The sequence below is a fragment of the Scatophagus argus genome, chromosome 5 (assembly GCF_020382885.2).
Source record: "Scatophagus argus isolate fScaArg1 chromosome 5, fScaArg1.pri, whole genome shotgun sequence".
Taxonomy (NCBI): Eukaryota; Metazoa; Chordata; class Actinopteri; family Scatophagidae; genus Scatophagus; species Scatophagus argus.
In genome coordinates, this window is record NC_058497.1 from 5,312,160 (window position 1) to 5,330,276 (window position 18,117).

The window sequence follows — 18,117 nt, forward strand, 5'->3', positions numbered from 1 at the left end:
GTTTCCTCTCATTAGTTTAGAATTGTGTGAAGCAATATGTTTTGCATTAACACCAAATTACATGATGCTATCTTTATGTGGAAGGATAGCTAGTACTGCAGTAAACACTGAGAACTCTTCTCTTTTTGGCTGTATTTAGATGCATCAGTCTCATGGCTTTGGTTGTGTCCATTCAGTACTGATTCCTGTTAAATGGTAGGGAGCCACCTTCATCATTTCTCCGTGATTTTGTACTGGGCAAGTAGCAAATTGTAAAATAAAAGAAAGAATGTGACATATTTTGCTCATGATTTGACAGATTAACTGATGCTTAAGTGAATATTGGGTTTACCTGGTTTTCCAACAGGACTCCAGGAACAGATTTGACATATTACAGCATGTTTACCAGTGCTATGGAGTATAAATGCATAGTTGTGTAAAGCCTATTGAAGCAGGAAGTTGTTTAAAATCTGATAATTGTCTTTAAGTGATGTCAACTGGGTGGCTGCACGTGGTCCCGGTCTGGTGTCCAGTTGGTGTTTGTCTCTGATCTTTGAGGGATTTTCTTCAAATTTGACAAACCATCAAGGTCACTGTGAAGTCACAGAACATGCTCTTTGCCATAAATCAAGAATTCATTTTCTATTTATGAATAAAATTTCACACAACTGTCTGATGGGATAAGATGATGAGTTGATGGCATTTTATATCGAAAAGGTCAAGGGTCATATGCTCTGGTCAGATACTGAACTGGTCACGCTAATTCAATTTCAATTCAATTCAATTCATGCAATAAACATCATAAATTACAATGGACAAACATGACAGGTTGTTATAATTGAAATTCTGAAGACTATGTGTTGTATGTATTTGTTTTTTAGCTGATATGTTGTTTAAGTTAGTTATAATAGCACTACATAGAAGAACAACATGGCAGATGTTGACAGTAGACACTGGGTTTGTCAGTGGATGCAGTTCAACATGTAGATCTGGAAGGAGAGATACCTGCAGAGAGATACAGAGAGAGAAAGAAAGGGAGGGAGAGACACAAAACTACGAGGAGAACTGGACACACAGTTAGTGACATAAAATAATAATCTAATCTTGGGTGTCCAACTTTTGCACTGCAGGGCTGAGGATGTGTATAATGCATCCACCTTTTAGCACTTGTAGCCTCTCCTTTGCAGCAACATCCATATTTGAAACACAGTGATTCTCAAAGGAAGCTTGAAAAGTGTACGAATGTCATGATCAGTCCGTTATTTATTTTTCTCCCCAACTAATGAAGCTCGGAGATGACAAAACAGGTTGTTAATGGCAAAACAGCTAATGCTGCTAACTTGTCAGCCTGAATTCACATCACGTTATTGAACTGAATGAACACTGAATATATATGATATATGATGCTGTAAGCCTGCATGTTCACAGAGCTTGTGTTCTGACAGAATACACATGAGAGATTTGAATATATCAGGTTGTAATATAGAAAATGGCAGCATCAATATGTATCCTTGGAGATGGCAGTGCTCCCTTATTCCCAGATCTTGCTTTTGTGCATACTCTTACAGCAGTTCAGAGAGGATTTGCTCTTTTTTTCCCCCCATTCTCTGGATTCCCGATCTTTCATTTGTCTTTTAGTCTATTCATGTTTTTGTTTTCCCTCATGCTTCTTTTTGTATTCTTCATCTCTTACCCCCGGGGAAGCAAGATGAGATATATATCCTTATAGTCTCTCCTGTCTGAATCGTCCCTTAATACCCTGCATTAAAGGAGTTATCCTTCCTTTCAGTGAACGCTTTTGTCCTTTTCCCCTCAGTTTCGGAGACAGTTGAAAGCCAACCCTACTAAGGCATGATTGTTATCAGTTTTCATACTTTTAACTTGCTAACCTCTTTAAGTACAAAAGTGTGCTATGGCGAGATACTGCCATACTCTTTCTATTCTTGGAATGTCATATTTTTTCTCTCCACCACAACGAGCCTCCTGACACCACAGTGGCCCTGGTCAGCCTAATGGCAATGAGCTGACCCAATCTCATTTTACACCTAAGCAAAGAGGAAGTGCTTCACATACGCTCCTGACATTCCCGCTCTCCTTGACGAGTGAACCCTATTTGACTCCATCTCTCATTGTGTTTCATCTCCTCCCTCCTTTTTTTCTTTTCTACTCTCTTTTTTTTCCTCCTCATCCGTTTCAGTGCTGCTCTTTCACAGTTTACACAATCTATTGTGGTAGCAGGTTGCTGTGGAAACGGGTTAAGCCAACTTTTTGGTGGATGGGTGGGTGGTTAATTGTTGACCAGGCAGCTCGCACACTAGTTTGTTGGCCAAAGGCTTACCCTCTGCAAATGGGATGTCTTCCTTCTGCCTGTCTGCTGTTCAGAGCTGTTGGCAGCATTCACAGCACAGATGCAAGCTCTAACTTGAGCTTGGACCTTGCATAAGTGAAGGTTGAACCTGTACAGTGTACAGAAGGCTACCTTGGATTAAAAATCAGCCAGTCTGTGTTGTTTGGCTAATATAAATGCAGTCGATCATTCATTCTCTGTTAGTCACTAGAATGCAACATTTTGATTGGATTCCAGGGACATGTTGTTTTTATGTGGAAAAAGTGACGACTCTTAATTGAACAGGCCTTGACCCGCGTCTGGATTTTCTTAGCTCTTCAAAGCTGACTTAAAATTTATCTGAAACTGTTGTTTTAGCAACAAGGCCAAACCTGCAGAAGTGCTGGCATATTCACTGCTAGTTGCGTCATGGCTACGACATTTCAGTTTTAAGACCATGTATGAACTGATCTCTAGATGCAAACTGCTTCTTCTCTTAGCGTTATGATGGTACAGGTATGTGATGTAATTAATTATGTATGTAATAATGATTTTAAATGAGGGCAGTTAGACCATTGCAGTATTTTAGTGTAATGATATGCACCTTTCAGCTGCACACAACCCCTGTACAAATTCAAGTTTGTATGTCTGGCTCCCCCTTTTTCGTATTGGCTCAGATCACTTTGAACCTCAACAGTTGGGATGGACTGGAGTGACTCTAGAGCAAACAGGAAAGAAAAGTTGAAACGTCTAAGGACATGAACTCAACTGCTTGGTGGAAACATCTTTTTTTGTCATTATGTCGTAGTTTTAACTGTGAATAAGCCTTCATTTTCCAAGTAGTCAAATCACTATCAAATATCAAAAGCAATCAAATTGCAATCAGATGAAATTCAGCTATTCATCTTTTGGGCAATAGCGCCCAGGATTGCATAATGATTGAGAATGATAACAGTAACCCAGGTAGTATGAGAACACACATAAAATGAACAAATGATGGTAGACTGAGTAGCTTGCCCTTTAAAAGCATGGTATTACATCTAATAACTTGTAACGTCACTTGTAAAAATGTGATGTTGTCCGCTCCTCTGGTATCCATCTTCATCTGGGACCTGTTTGTCTCTGTTTAAATTTAACGAGAGCTGGTGATGAAGAATTTAATCCATTTTTGGCGAACCTTTTCTCAAAAACGTGTTTGGTTTTAGTACAGTGGTGATATGAATTAAGTGTCGACTAACCAAAAGTGATGATTGATGGAATGACCAAAGCCTTGGATGTTGTTGGGATGTTTTTATATTTGTCCAGCTTATTTTCTTTTAGCCAACTTGAAATTATTAAGATTCTGTTACTATGTAAACAAAGCTTGCCTAACACATTTTCTCTTTCCTTTGTGAAGCATAAGGACTTCATGAACTGATATTTTCTAACAGCCCACCACAGCCAAACCACAGTAGGTGTGTTTTTATTGTCCAAGTCTTCATTAACATACAGAGAAACAGCATGCACAATGTTGTTCATTATTGCTTAGTTTGGGAAAAGAAGATTAAAATTGTGGGGAAACTGTAAATTGTATTTGAACATAGTCAAATTGAAAGATTTTGAAGATTGGTCAGTTTACTGTACAAAGTGTAAAAAAATACTCAAAAATCAAAGCAACTAATTCTTCAGAAATTTATTGAACCAAAGCCTAGACTGTTTACAATAGAGAAATGCGTCCTCAGTGTCGCAGCTCGTGTGTTTGTACACGTGGTTGTTAAATGCTTTTTGTGTGTGTGTGTGTGTGTGTGTGTATGTACACTTCACATGCACGTACACACACAAAATATTACAGTGCTCATCTTTATAATCACATCTGCTTAGCTTCTATTTCCTGGGCTGAGTGAGAGAGCAGCAGGAGGCCCAAATTGACAGCAGTCCATCCTTCTGTCTGGGACTCACTAGCTTGGCAGTGCGAGGTAATAGGAAGTCAGATATCGTCAGTGGCAGGAGTCACATGTTCAGTAAGCAATTGGTTTCCGCTCTGAGGGGATGATTCAGTTTGGACACCTGCATTTCCAATTTGATGCAGATGGTTTGCACTATTGCATCCTGCCTGCTGTTCACCTCACTCTTCTGCTCCAATTTCCTTTTTTCTTCTGCTATATCAGTGATCTAAATCTGTCCATCTATTAATATATTCCTCTCCTGCCTTTTTTTCACCCTTTGACCTGGTCGTGAAAGGCGAGTGGAGACGTGTCCACACCTCAAGGGCTGTGTTTGTAAGGCGCATTCACCCATCTGTAATCTTAAAACTAGGTCAGACAGCTCCAACTGTTTATGCTAATCTATTAGATAAGCATGGCTGGGAGTCTGCACCTTTGCCAGTTACCTACATCTTTCATAATAAAAGGCACGCAAAAGGAAGGGAGTGGAGTTAAATGAATAGCAAATTGGAACATGTGCCAAAAAGATGGGCCTATCTTACACCTTATTTTTAAGCAGGACATAACTGGGTCGTGTTGTCTCTCAAGGTGAGCTGATGTATGCACTGTGCACACACACACCTGTGCAAATTCATTGGGCTGCCAGTGTTAGAATGGAGGACACTAGGTGGACCTATCATAGGTTGCGTACTGGCTATCTCACCTGGGCGAGGGCAGACTTACTGACTCACCGACGTTCCAAAATTTACCTTCCTTTCCTCCACTTTGTTCTCGATTAAGTGTGAGGTAGGTGTGTGTGCCTGCTGGGCCTCTGTAGCGTATTGTACTCTCAACGGTGCATCAGGCACTCAGTCGTCCTTAACCACACTTTCCCACAGTCCATCTCTTCTTTACTGTGCCATAAATCTGTCAGAAACTGGTCTCTGGCCATTACAAAAAAGACTTGAGAACTTGAGAGGAAAGGGAGAGTGCAGAGATAGATATTTACATGACAGATTGGAGGGTGGAGGAAAGATGGAGAAGGAGCGAGAATCTCCGCCGTTCATCTCAGGCTAACCAAATTGCTTCCAGCTAGTTAGAATGGATTGACTATTAAAACTGCCCGTTTACTCTGATTTAGTTGAGAAAAGAAAAGTCAGTAAGAGTTTTCATGTTTGAAAGATGACATGTACACTGCATTAAATGGGCATACACTAGACATTGGTTCCAATGTTCATCCTTATATATTTACTTGACATATATAAATTCAAAGTATTTACATTTTAAGTCAATTTAAGAGCTCCCTTTGAAAGAATAAAATACCCCCAAGGTCAAGATTAACTTAATGAATGAGGCCATTTCACAGAGAAGCCTTACTCACTGGCACTGCAGTCATTAATTGTAAGGTGATATGAACCAGTGCAGATTTTAAGTTATATACAGTGCAATATGTCATATTTTAACTAAGAGCGGCACAAATAGCAGTTCCATTGTTACTCACAGCAAATATTTCCAGTCTCAACATCTCTAACCAATCACAAAATTTAGCATGTGCCAAGAAGTGGCAGAGGTGTGTGTATACAATAGACATATAACCATAGATCAGTTAACCAAACTGTGTTCTCTCTGAAGCAGGACTACGCTGAAATACCTTTTCAATCGCACCTTAGTGGTGTTGTTACTCAGTTGTAGCAGTTAATGGATAGTGTGCACTTCCTGTCGGTGCTCATCACCACTGTCTGACAGGACCACTTGTCACCCCAGGCAACCCTTACCATGGAGACTAGCTTGTACCAGCAGGGATTGGCTGGTTTTCAGCAAGTTTGTAGCTCCATCACGTCATCAGCCCCCTCAGGAGAGCACTGTCAGAGCGTGATGATGCTCCATGTCGCAGCATCACTCACTTTACTCAAGCGGTTCTATTTTACTTTTGACTTTGAAGGAAAGTGTTGCATTCAAAGGGGTGATCTCCTTTTTTTAAAATTGCTTTTCATTATATAGACCAATATGGTCATATAGAGGAGTACAACGCCGGAGGAGAAAACAGGGAAATATGCTCATTTCTGTGAATGCCAAAGCCAAATGGAAGCCAAAGAAAGTCATTTCCACAGAATTCTAACACACTTCACTACTGGCATCTGTTGAGAGTAAAATCTGTTAGCGTGCCGAGATTCTTTTGCACAGTTCCGCCAGTAAATATCAGTACAATTCAAGTGATGTTCCTGCGTAATGTCATTTGGTGAAATATGCAGCTGTCTTCTTGTTTTGAGATCTCCTGTGATAAAGTGACTTTTTCTGCAATGGATTTCTGTCACAGCTGTCAACACTATCACTATTTACTGAACAGCAACAATTATTTGAACATTTACAGCCATCCAATCAGCAGTGGAACACATGATGCATATGTGACCTACACCCCCAGTGCAGTGTCATCACACAGCGGTGGTGAGAGGAGCTGGTTACTATGGAAACTACCTATATGCAGGGCCTGCGCCGGTTAGGGTGCACTGATTGATGGGTGCTGTTTGGCCCAACAGAAGCCTCAACGTGCATGTGTACGTGATTTGATTTTTTTTTTTTTTTGTTATAAATGAGAGCAGACTTTAGACGGTCACAAGGTGCCGGGATAAACTGAGCTGTGATTGTACCACCAGTTGTATGGGTCCCAGTTCCTAATCTTGTAAGCTGGTGTGTTAAAGCCTGGACTTGCTTTTGCTAACAGACAGAGGACAATGAGGGAGGTGTGATTGTCCTGCAAACTATTTTTCTAGCTGCTGTGAAGAATAATCAGCTGTGCAGTCTCATTGCACACATGACTGCACATTGTCTGTAATCAGTTCATTCAACATGTCTTTCTGATTTGGGCACTTACCATGCTGATGTGGGTACAAATGAGTCCCTACTCTGCCTCTTGTCCCCAAGGTGCTCTTACAAAGGCTTTTCATTAAGCACATGACAGTCTAATAAATGTAGATAGCTGTACTCCTTTTCTGCACACTCTGTCAGCTGTTGTTCAGTGGTGGATTTCATTATTTCCCCCTGCTGGCGTTTCAAAGGTCACTTAGCAAACCACAACGGAGGAATTCGCAAAAAAAATCTCTGTCACCTGCAAATGACCACACCAAGCAAAACATGCAGATTTTCTAAATGGATTTATCATTAGATAGATGCGCATCATTGATTCTAATTTTCATTAAGTGAAGATTTCTGTACCGATTGGCTTTTCATGAAGGTCTTAATGTAAGCTGAGTTAGTGTTTATCTGATTGTTGTCTAATCCTCGCTCCAGACCCATTTCCTTTTTAGCTGTGTTTGTGTGTTGACCACTCAATGGTCATTTAGCCACCAGGGTAGCAGTTAATGCCCACAGGAATATCTAAGGTGTCTTGGCAGGCTCCGGTTTCATGAACACCCTTCAGACTAGACGTTGGTAGGGGGCATCTACTGTGTGCTTATGTAGCATGCTTTTAATAGACGGCAAGAAAAACAGCTCAATCAGTCACGGGGGAGACTTGTTTTTGTGGTGATCTGTGTGTGTGTGTGTGTGTGTGTAAGGCCTTCATCTACAGTAGCAAATGTTATATTTTTATCATGCGAAAGATGGACAGAATCAACATTAAAGAATCATGCGGTATTAAGAAGCTGACTGCAGCCTGAACCCAGAATAAAATCACACTCATAGCCTTGATGATTTCTTGATGTAAACGCTTCAGGGCCTTTGCCCAGAAGAAGAGCTCATTGTCAAAACATTGGCTTCATCAATAAATCATAGCATCAAGCCTGCATGCGTGTGGGATTGCTATTTTTTGAACATCTGTGCAAACAGTAATGTAGACCATGCATGGTCGAGGTAGTTCGTGGAAACTCCGACAAAGTTTATGGTCTCTAGCCTGTAAAGTAGCGTGTGTGTTATGTTTGCATGCAAGTGTTAATGCCCCTGCTCTTGTCCTTCACACAGTGTGTTAAGTGGACTCTGAACAGCAGGAATTCAGCCTGACCAGATGGTGCTTCCAGGTGGAGCAGCTTGACCTCAATAAAGGGACAGCGGTTAAGAGTCTGTCTGTGTCTGACATAACCAGACATCACTTCCCTCCAAATTTGATGGGAGAGATGTTCTCCTGGCATATATTTACAATAGTGAATATTTTAATATTGTTAGCAGCTGCTTCTCTTTCTGCTTCTTATTAACATGGGATGTAGCATTTTAAGTACAGTAAACACAAATTAAATCTCAAGCTGAATAAATAACCATTTTACCACTTTTTGTTTATCCCATTTAGGTACAATAACTATAAGCTGTACCTGTCCGTGTAAAGAAACTACAAAAATAATCCATCATGTTTGTGGGATCGGTTTTCAGTTTTATATTTGTGTGTGTGTTTACATCCCGGTTTTATTATCAGCCCAACACTAAACTCAGACATCAGCCTAATGCATCAGTGTCATGCTGTACTTGGCCCAGCATTCCTCTGACAGCACTGTCAGCCCAACACTCACTCTGGAGGGCAGTGCCAGAGAGGTTGTACCAGGGTCTGGTTCAAAAGTTTAGCCAGCTTCACTGACAGTCACATTCGGAGCAGCCAACAGACACGAGTCACGCTGCCCTTCCTTGTGCTGTTTAGCACCACGCTGCCCTCGATTTCCATGACCCTTCTCTTTTTCCACCACCACAAGTGCTGTAGTGACGTCATTTTGAGGCAAGACTCGGTTTGTTGAGTTTACAGCCTGCCACGCTGTTGCTCCTGCAATGCTCTGTGTCAAATAATGCATGTATAAGTGCAGTGATTCACATGTGATATTCTCACAGCGCACATTTTGACATATCATAGTGAGGAAAGTGTTGCTAATCACATTAACAGCTCGGTTTTATTCAGGTATCCCAGTAAACTGTGGCTGTGCACATACATTACCAGGAGCATGAGACTGAAGCAGCTAAATGGAATTCAGCCACCATTCATTTATTATTTAAACCAGTACTATTAAAATTAGTTAAACAACAGCCATGACCTTCAAGGACAGAAACACAAGTGGAGGCAGGCTGCTGTGTTATCTTTTTGTTTACCAAATCACAAATTCAATTCAGTGTATGGACACGATTCTGCAGTAGCTACTACTCCCACGACTAGTATAGTTGTTTGTGTCAGTGTCATCTGTGCCTGAACACCCTTAGTGATGGCATCTACATTCATTCAGTTTCCTTTTGATAGAGCTGCAACAACTAAGTCACTTACCTCCAGTGTAGCATGAGTAAAACTGAGAGGATTACTTTGCATTTCTTCATTTTCCTCTTGTTATGTTCACTGTTGGTCAACACTTTAGTCACCACAAATAGGAATGAGAAAATACAAAACAGTCAAAGTTGACTCATCTGTCAGATCTGAGCCTATTTCAGAAAACCTCATGACGTAAATATGATGGGAAGTTAACAGGTGGGAATAAGCATCAGAGTCACTTTTACGTGTAAGTCACGACATTAACCTTACTGGTGTGGACCTGGTAACATTTATGATCCTGCAGTCAGAATCACGTCAGGTTACTCAATAAAAATAATTTGTACAAACACAATAACGATCCGGCCTTTCATGCTCTTTGCATGGATTGGTTACAAATTAATTCACATGGCTCTTCCTTGGGCGATGTTTTGTAAATAATGAAATGTGAGTTATAACTAGCCACATGGTGGGCGAGCAGCTAGAGCTAAAAAACTACTTGTAATGCAATGTTGTGATCTAACGTTGAAAATGGAATGGGATCAAAGTGTGGCTGTCGTCAACAGGGAATTTCAAAAGAGAGAAAGAGATTGCAAATCAGATAAAGAACTGTGATCGTGATTAAAGAGATCATGATATGTTTTGGTCCCCCCCCCCCCACGCACACACACACAACACAACACAACGCAACGCAATCAATGTCAATGTGTCTTTTACTATACCGTAGCAAAAAGACAAGCATTTTTTTTCTTTTTTTAAAATGAAACCTGCTGGTACAGAAAAAGTCACTAAACACATGCCAGTACTTATGTTAAAGTGTGAGGAGTCTTGTGTTGAAAATCTGATTGTAGAACAGAAATGATTTTAAGATCGGTCTCTCACAAAACACTCTTCTTCTCTCACACCGTTTCCCTCCTGGACACCATGTGCCATAATTGTCCTGTCATGTCTGAATAAAGGAGCATCAACATGTCCAGTGGGAAAAAAAAACATCACTTTAACAGACTCGATGTTTGAAAGGAGGAGGGATAACAGCAGACCTCACAACACTTTCTCTGTTTGGACCCTGACCGTGTGTCTCTCTCTCTCTCTCTCTCTCGCTCGCCCCTCACAGCGGAGCCCCTCCCCCTCATGGACCTGTGTAGACGAGTAGCTCGACTGGCTCTGGGTAGAGAGCGCATCCATCACATCGACGCACTCCCACTGCCGCAGACTCTGAAGAACTACCTCCAGTACCAGTGACCACACCGCGCACACACACACACACACACGCGCAGAGATGGGAAGAAACTGAAGGCTCATTCGTTCTTATGGTAACCAGCCTCCAAACTGAACTTAACATCAGGCATCTGCTGAGGATGCAAACGATGACACTGCCTTAAAGCAGGTGGTGAAGACGGCGCTGCAAGGGGCTTTTGTTTACAATATTTGGGGTTTATTTTCCTTTTTGAATGTTTATCATCTTCTTGTTTTCAACCCTTTTTTGTTGTTGTTCACTGCTGTCTTTTTTGGACAGGTGACTGGAGGAGGAACGGATGAATGAAATGAGTACGAGATTAAAAGAATACTGCAATCTAGTTTCCTGCTAATCACATGTATTGAAGTGTGTCCTCGGTTTGAAAAGCCTTATGCGCTGTGGTTGTGGGGTGACGGTTTTCCCCCTGACGTCTGTTCTGCACAGACTCTGTTGAAGCCTCTTCGGAAACATGTTGGTATTTATATTTATATTCCCAACAACACAGCAGGCTCTGTGGAGACGCAACAATCCCTCCAAGCCACGAGAGACAGAGAGAATGAGAGGGAGGAAGTCCACAAACACACACACACACTGTTCTATTTTTGGTGGTATGTGCACAGTACAACATGCATGGATTACATGTATAAGAGTGTGTGTGAGAGAGGAATGTGCAGAAACTAAGCTCTGAAGTAAGTCTGTAGTAAGAGCACAACTCACTGACAAGCAGTCAGTTACCGCCTACATACTAAAAAAACAACACAACTCCAGTCTGATTTGAACACCTGTTTCTCTTCCTCCCTTTCTGTCTCTTCATCACTCACTCCAGTTTGATTTAAGCCGCCATCATGTTTGTTGGTGGGCTCTCTAACTCCTGCAATGCTCAGAGATTGATCTGAAAGGTGAAAGCTGTGTCTTTGAAAGCTAACGTGCCTGCTTTGACACAGTGTGCGTGCGTACACACACACAAAGCATATGATGCTTCTGTCATATCAGAAGACACTTCTTTTCCCCAACAAAGTTTTAAATGCTGCTTTTCTATCTACCCTTTTCTTCTACCGTCTTACCCTCATGTGGGTTTTTTTCCCCCTGATTTTCTTTTGAAAATTATGGTTTTACGATGAGATTTTTTAATGTTGTTTTTTTGTCCTTGTATGGAATTTGAGATTTTCCTGTGGGACTCACAGGTTCTAGGTGGAAGAATGCGCTGCCATGACAATGTTTTAAATGTGAACAAGAATAAACTCTGCTAAACTCACGCTGACTTGCTCCTTGTGCTTTCTGATTGGTTGAACAATTTGTGTTTTTGATCCAAAGTTTTGGATCAAAAACACCTATCCAGATGTTAATTTTTTTCCTCTTATTTTTAGCAGCAAACATTTTTAATGGATGTTACTTTATCAGTACTGATAATGTCAGTTAATGCAAACTACACGGTTCTGCTGCGACAGAAAGACATTTGCTGCTGTCAAAGCCACCGATGCTGGTCTGGTCGACGTGAGTTGGTTCTAATTCCCCATTGCAGGGCAGCTTGTGAACACAACAAAGCCTGTTGTGTGATCAGAGTTCAGCTCAGCATGGCTTTCCCTGGAAATCCCAACAGAAAATCCATTAATGTTGTGCAGCAGAGCAGCCTGTAATATCATAATCGCACTGGGAGACATCTCTCCCTCTGCTTTTACAGGGAGATGACCAGTACTAGCGCAGGAGAATTGATGGGCATTGACATTTAATGCTTTAATTGTGATGACATAAATGATGCCGTTAACTGGCTGAAGACTGTGCTGCAGTACACATGTTGATTAGCACTTTGAGAACAAAATGAACTCAAAAAGATGTCACTCCAAAGAGAGAGTATGTGCTATAAGCTCTATTCTGCACTTGATTACCAACTCCGTAGCATACATCTGCCTCAGCTTACAGTGCTGTTCAATAATGCAGGGGGGCAGCTCTTTAAAGGATTATCAAACGAGCCTGCAAGTTAAAGCTGATGACATGTTTGATCTGGTTAAAAATGACTTGGCTTTCCTAGATCCATATTTAGCTGCCACTTGACTGTGAGGCTTCACTTCAATTCATCTCGCTGTCTTTTCCTCTGTCTCCTCTCCTGCGCCACGTTCTGCTAACTTTCTCTTCCGTCTCCATTTTTCTTTGCTCAGGCTATTTAAATCCTGCTTTTCCTGTTTTCCTCTCTCAACAGCATATGTGCCATCGTGGAGCTTTAGCTTGTGCCTCACCCACTTTTAGGGGAGGTAAACGGTGTGTGTTTAAGCTATAAGAAGAGTGTCTGAGAAAATAATTATCCATCATGCTTCTCTTCACCATCCACTCTCCTCCATTTCCTCTGCTCAATGCTTATATGTTATGCATATATGGAGAGAGGCAGAGCGAGCCGAGAAAGAGGATGTTTGGAGGCTGGTTGTCTGTTACAGGCACAGATCCATAATTTATGGAGGAAAATTCCTATGCCTGCTTTGCTTGGTAAGTCATGTAAAAGCTTACATTTCATATTTCTTCTCGCTCTCGGTTCTCTCCTCCAGATCACGTGTGGAGATATGTTCAGAGGACAAACATCCTCAAAGTAATGGATGTTTATTTACTTCAGGAATTTGTACACAGTCACAGATGAGGGTGTGCCTATACCGCATTTATGTTTGGTTATGTTCAGCAATCAGGTGTCCCATCTGCTGTTGGTTTGGTTCCAGAAGTTCAATGAAGTACTACGTAGATTCACAATTTTCTTTATATATATATCTGATAGATAACGGTATGCTCGCATCTTCACTATAAAGTGCATTGTGCTTTACTGGCTCATCTCTGACTGTTTTTCATTTTAAGTGTATATTTAGGTCAATCATAACTGTGAATTTAAATCTACATTAGACTGTTTTTTTCATTACCAAAATATGGTTTGCAAAACCTTTTTTGAGTAGTGTCTGTAGGTGTTCTTGCACACCGCCCCAACAGCCTCCAGCAATAAGGTCTGGCAGCTCTATGTAACCTGAGAGGCGAAGCCCAGGGCACTGAAAGGCAAAACAAACTGAAGGCATCCCAGGCAAGTGTATTTACATGTTTACCTTCTCTTTTCCCTTCTCTCATCTTTGCTATCCTGGCTGGACATAAACTATGTTCAGAGAGATAACAGTAAGCCCTGCCCCCATCCCATTTGGAAGTTCCACTGTGCAATATCCCCAGGATGCAGCAATGTTGCCCCAATAGCTCAAGTTCACTGTGAATGATATACTTTTCAGTATCATCAGAATAATATTAAAGATGATCTAATGTGATAGTTTTAAACATATTCCATTCAATGAATCATTGTTTGTTTCACATGATGTCTGAATTTACTGAAAATGACCATCATTATTTGCTGAACACTCAAGCTGACACATTTAAAGATGTTTTATCCAGTTTTAGGGAAGTTTTGCACCTTTATTCCTAAAAAAAAAAAAAGAAAAAAGGAAAAGAAAAAAACTAGCAATAATCAAAATTGCTGCTACATGATATTCTGTCACTTATAATCGATAATTTGACTAATCATCTGTAGTAGCTTTACTTAAATATATGGAACACAGTATCATGTATTGTACTCTGAGTACTCACCCTTTCAAGTTAGGCCAAATTGGATGAATCTTTTGGCCCCAGATGTAGCACTGCTACACTAACACTGAGGAAATGCTTCACCATCTTTGACTTCTCTAGGTTGGTTAGTTGGTTTTGATAATTTACAACTTCCTTTGTTGGGGTCATTTCGTTACTTTACACCCACCCTGCTGTCAGGCTTTAGTCACACAGGCAGATTAACTAACTGGATGGCAATACTGGATAGTCAGATGTTTAACTGCTTTGGTTCAGGCTGTAATATCTTAAATTTTAGCATCACTGGTTCCCATTTATTCATTTGTTCATTTATTATATTATCCAATTTTATGAATTAATTCAATACTGAATTCAGTCCTAAAACAGCACACTCTCAAGTCAGCTTTCAGACCAGAGCTCAAACCACTTTTTAAATCCTACCTGAACACACTGTTCCCCTGGCTGGAACACTGTGTCGATAACTGGAGGAAATGCTTGAAAAAGAGGAGAGTGAGCTGGGCTGAAGAAGGACGGGTACCGTGTGACGACAGAGAGTGAAAACTGGGGGAAAGGTGAAAAATACAAGATGCCGATGGTAGAACATGCGAAGAAAGACGGGCTATTTTCAGCTGCCCTGTGTAGATACTTTCCCAACATCTGAGTGTGGGTAACGACAGGGAAGATAATGATACAATTTTGCTGAATGTATAAAAGAGGGCTCCACAGGTACAAAAATAAAAGATTCAGATGCAAAAGCCTCATCTTGAGGGCTTTCTATGTTTTGTAAACAGCAGCTTAATGAGCATATAAATGGTCAGAACACTCACTTTCTAATTTCAGCAGCGCTGGTTGCTACCTGGGAACCTTTAGAATGCATATGAAAGTATGAGTCATGCTCTTATCTCTCTGTCGCACACACACACACACACACACACACTCACGGTAGGGGAGCTCTGTGTGAGGCCCAATCATAACAGTTGGGTGCCTTTCTTATCAATCCTTTGTCTTTTTTCTGTCTATCTGTTCTGCACCATCAGTGTCTTCCTCTCTACATCCTCAACTTTTTCTTTTCTTTTTTTTTTTTTTTTTTTTTTAACTTCTGCGTATTTTATGTGTTGAACGAAAAAAGGGAATTTGCTGGAGTAGTACCACTTTCTCTCTCACTCTGCCACGCCCCAACCCACCCCCACCACCCCCTTTTAACTAAAATGTTCAAATGAGAGGTACAACAAGCTGGTACAAAGTTTCCATTGAGCATGCTTGTTAATATTTTCCGAGTGTTCCAATCGGACCTCCTGCCTGCTATCTCAACCTTTTCAAATGTCACCTGCTGCCTGTTAGGCAAAAACAAGCCACCGTACTGGAAGGGTGCATCTAAAATTAGTGATAACATATCCCTGGGAGAACACACACCTAGGTTAATTACTGGCCACAGCCTACAGGCAATACATCTGACTCTCATTTGTGTCTCACATTCGTGTATTAAAATATGGTGGTTTGTATGTGTGTGCACATCATCAGTTCCATCAAACCACTTGGCTGAGACGGTGACCTCATAATCTCATCAGAGCAACGCACACAGCAGCCCCTGTTGTTACTGACTCTGTGACAAAAGTTTCTGGGCACACACACTCTGTGTGATGTCAGTGTGTACAGTTTCATCTGTACCCACTGGCCTATTCTGTTTCGTCAGCATTGTTTCCCCTACACTGTAAGTAAATACCCAAACAGCCCGTAACAGGCTGCATTTGGGGCTCATGACTTCTAAAACTGTTATCCTGGTTCTGATGGCTTCAGTGCAGTAAAAAACATGTCTCTTTCAACGCAAGCATTCCCATTTGGTAGCTTGTTCAACAGAAAAGCCACTTGTTTACTGGATCCTGATGGATGGTGGTGGCGACAAGTGGCGATGCAGCAACATGCGGCTGTGCAAGTTGTCATCTTAGTTTAAGTTTGACTTGCCTGAATAACACAACTGGAGCTCCACAGAAATTATAGTTTTGAATCTTATTATTAAAAGTGGATGGTCCCCTACACCCATATCTGTACGACAAATGATCCCACTGGACCCCTCTAATTTCCCAGCCTGGGACCAATAAAGTCTGTCTTGTCTGTCTGTCTTGTCTGTCTGTCTTGTCTGTCTGTCTTGTCTGTCTGTCTATCCATCCATCCATTCCAGATGGATCCAGTATTTGCTGGGCTACTGCTGACACCTTTTGGTCATCTGCAGGTATTACAATACTCTGGCTTATTTAAACCGCATGTGTTAGGGACTCAAACCTATGGAAGAGGAGTTTTTAAAGGAGCAGTATTGTAATTCATTAAACATTATTTTGGCATTAACTATTATTTTTAGATAATCCTTTTAAAAAGCGGTCAAGATTAAGGTTCAATGTATTTTCATTGTTGATTAATCCTCTTCAGTTTCTGAAACATTTAGTCTTTCCAATTTCAGAAAATAGTAAAAACTGTCCATCACATGTTCCCAGAGCCCAAACTCAAGGCATCTGTAAATGTCTTGTTTTGTCCAGCACCCCAGAACCTAAAGATGATCAGTTAACCACGTGATAAGAGAAAAGACTCAAAACCTGACACTGAACAACTCAACTTTAACTTGACAAACTCAAACTCTATATGCCATGTCTGTTATGATTTCCACATAAGGGCAACACGGTTGTGCAGTGGTTAGCACTGTTGCCTCACAGCAAGAGGGTTCCAGGTTTGAATCCCGCTCTGGACTCTTCTGTGTGGACTTTGCATCTTCTCCCAGCGTAGGTTTGGTTCCTTCCACAATCCTGAAAACATGCACATTAGGTCAATTGGCTACTCTGTATTGACCCAGGTATGACATTACAACAGCACATGTCCTGCATGGACAAGCAGTACAGACAAAGGATGGATGGAAATTCCACATGAGTAAACTGACCCAAATTGACCCTAAGTCTTGTCAGTAAAACTGGCTAGTTGTAAACACTCACACAACTTTAGCTCTCTGTTCTCTAGAGTGGTCAACTAATTTTCCAGAGACTACTCTTGATGAACCCCTAATTAGAACAAAGTGGATTAGAGTGTCCTTGACAGTAAAGAGCTGCTGCCCACCAGAGTGTGAGAGGCTTTAGCTGTTGACTGTATAAACCAGAAGTGTATAGCATGTCAGTAAGAGGGTTTGTTTATGAGGTGATTATGAAGGGGATTTAGTCTGCTTGAACATTGTTAATACTTAGCAGTAGCAGAGGAGGTAGGGAAAGACAATCTCATCTCAAGTTTCTCCTGCTTGCTTGTTTTGCTCAAAATGTTATACAAATGAGGCAATGGGATGTGCGTTGTGGGTGAGTTTGAAAGATTCTGGCAATAAATCAAAGCATAAATCCTTAACTGTTGTTCGTTCAGAAGTTTTGGTTCATGTCCCTCGCCAAATAATTTTGTTTTTCCAAAGCAGTTTTCCATTTCCTCCTGTTTTCCTGGGCAGCTGACAGGACCAGTGTTCTTAGGAAGCATATTTGGTGAGTGAAGTAATGACCTTTTTACCACTTGTTGGCTGCTGCGCCTCAAACGCTGCTCCTGCGTCTGCCTCGGGATTGTGTGCCAGTAGATGATTTCAGGCGAGTGTCTCAGCCCATTTTTCAGATCTAGGTGGGCCTGCTCACAGATTTGATCAGTTAGGGAGCTCAGCAGCAGCAGCAGCATCACAGAGACCTGGCAGAGTCTGTGCATGACTCTTGCAAAACTGCAGGTGTATGGTGTCATAGTTTTGCTTAACTTGGCATATGATTGCACTTCAAAATACATAAATATTTTGTGGAGAAGTTTTTATCTATTGCTGTATGGAAATACATTGGAATGTTGTGTATTATTAACATAAATGCACAATACATTAGACTCTCTTGAA

The 18,117-nt window shown here is 41.1% G+C and overlaps 1 protein-coding gene across 2 annotated transcripts in view; it reads left to right on the top strand.

The window, feature by feature from the left end:
* The window catches only part of LOC124058873 (SPRY domain-containing SOCS box protein 4-like), a 35,776-nt gene extending 23,869 nt beyond the window's left edge, over positions 1 to 11,907 (top strand). For both annotated transcript variants that reach the window (XM_046388470.1, XM_046388471.1), the window contains one exon: positions 10,530 to 11,907. In XM_046388470.1, the coding sequence (XP_046244426.1) occupies positions 10,530 to 10,657 (128 nt within the window). In that variant the 3' untranslated portion in view covers positions 10,658 to 11,907. The remainder of the gene's footprint in view (positions 1 to 10,529) is intronic.
* The last annotated feature ends 6,210 nt before the right edge of the window (positions 11,908 to 18,117 follow it).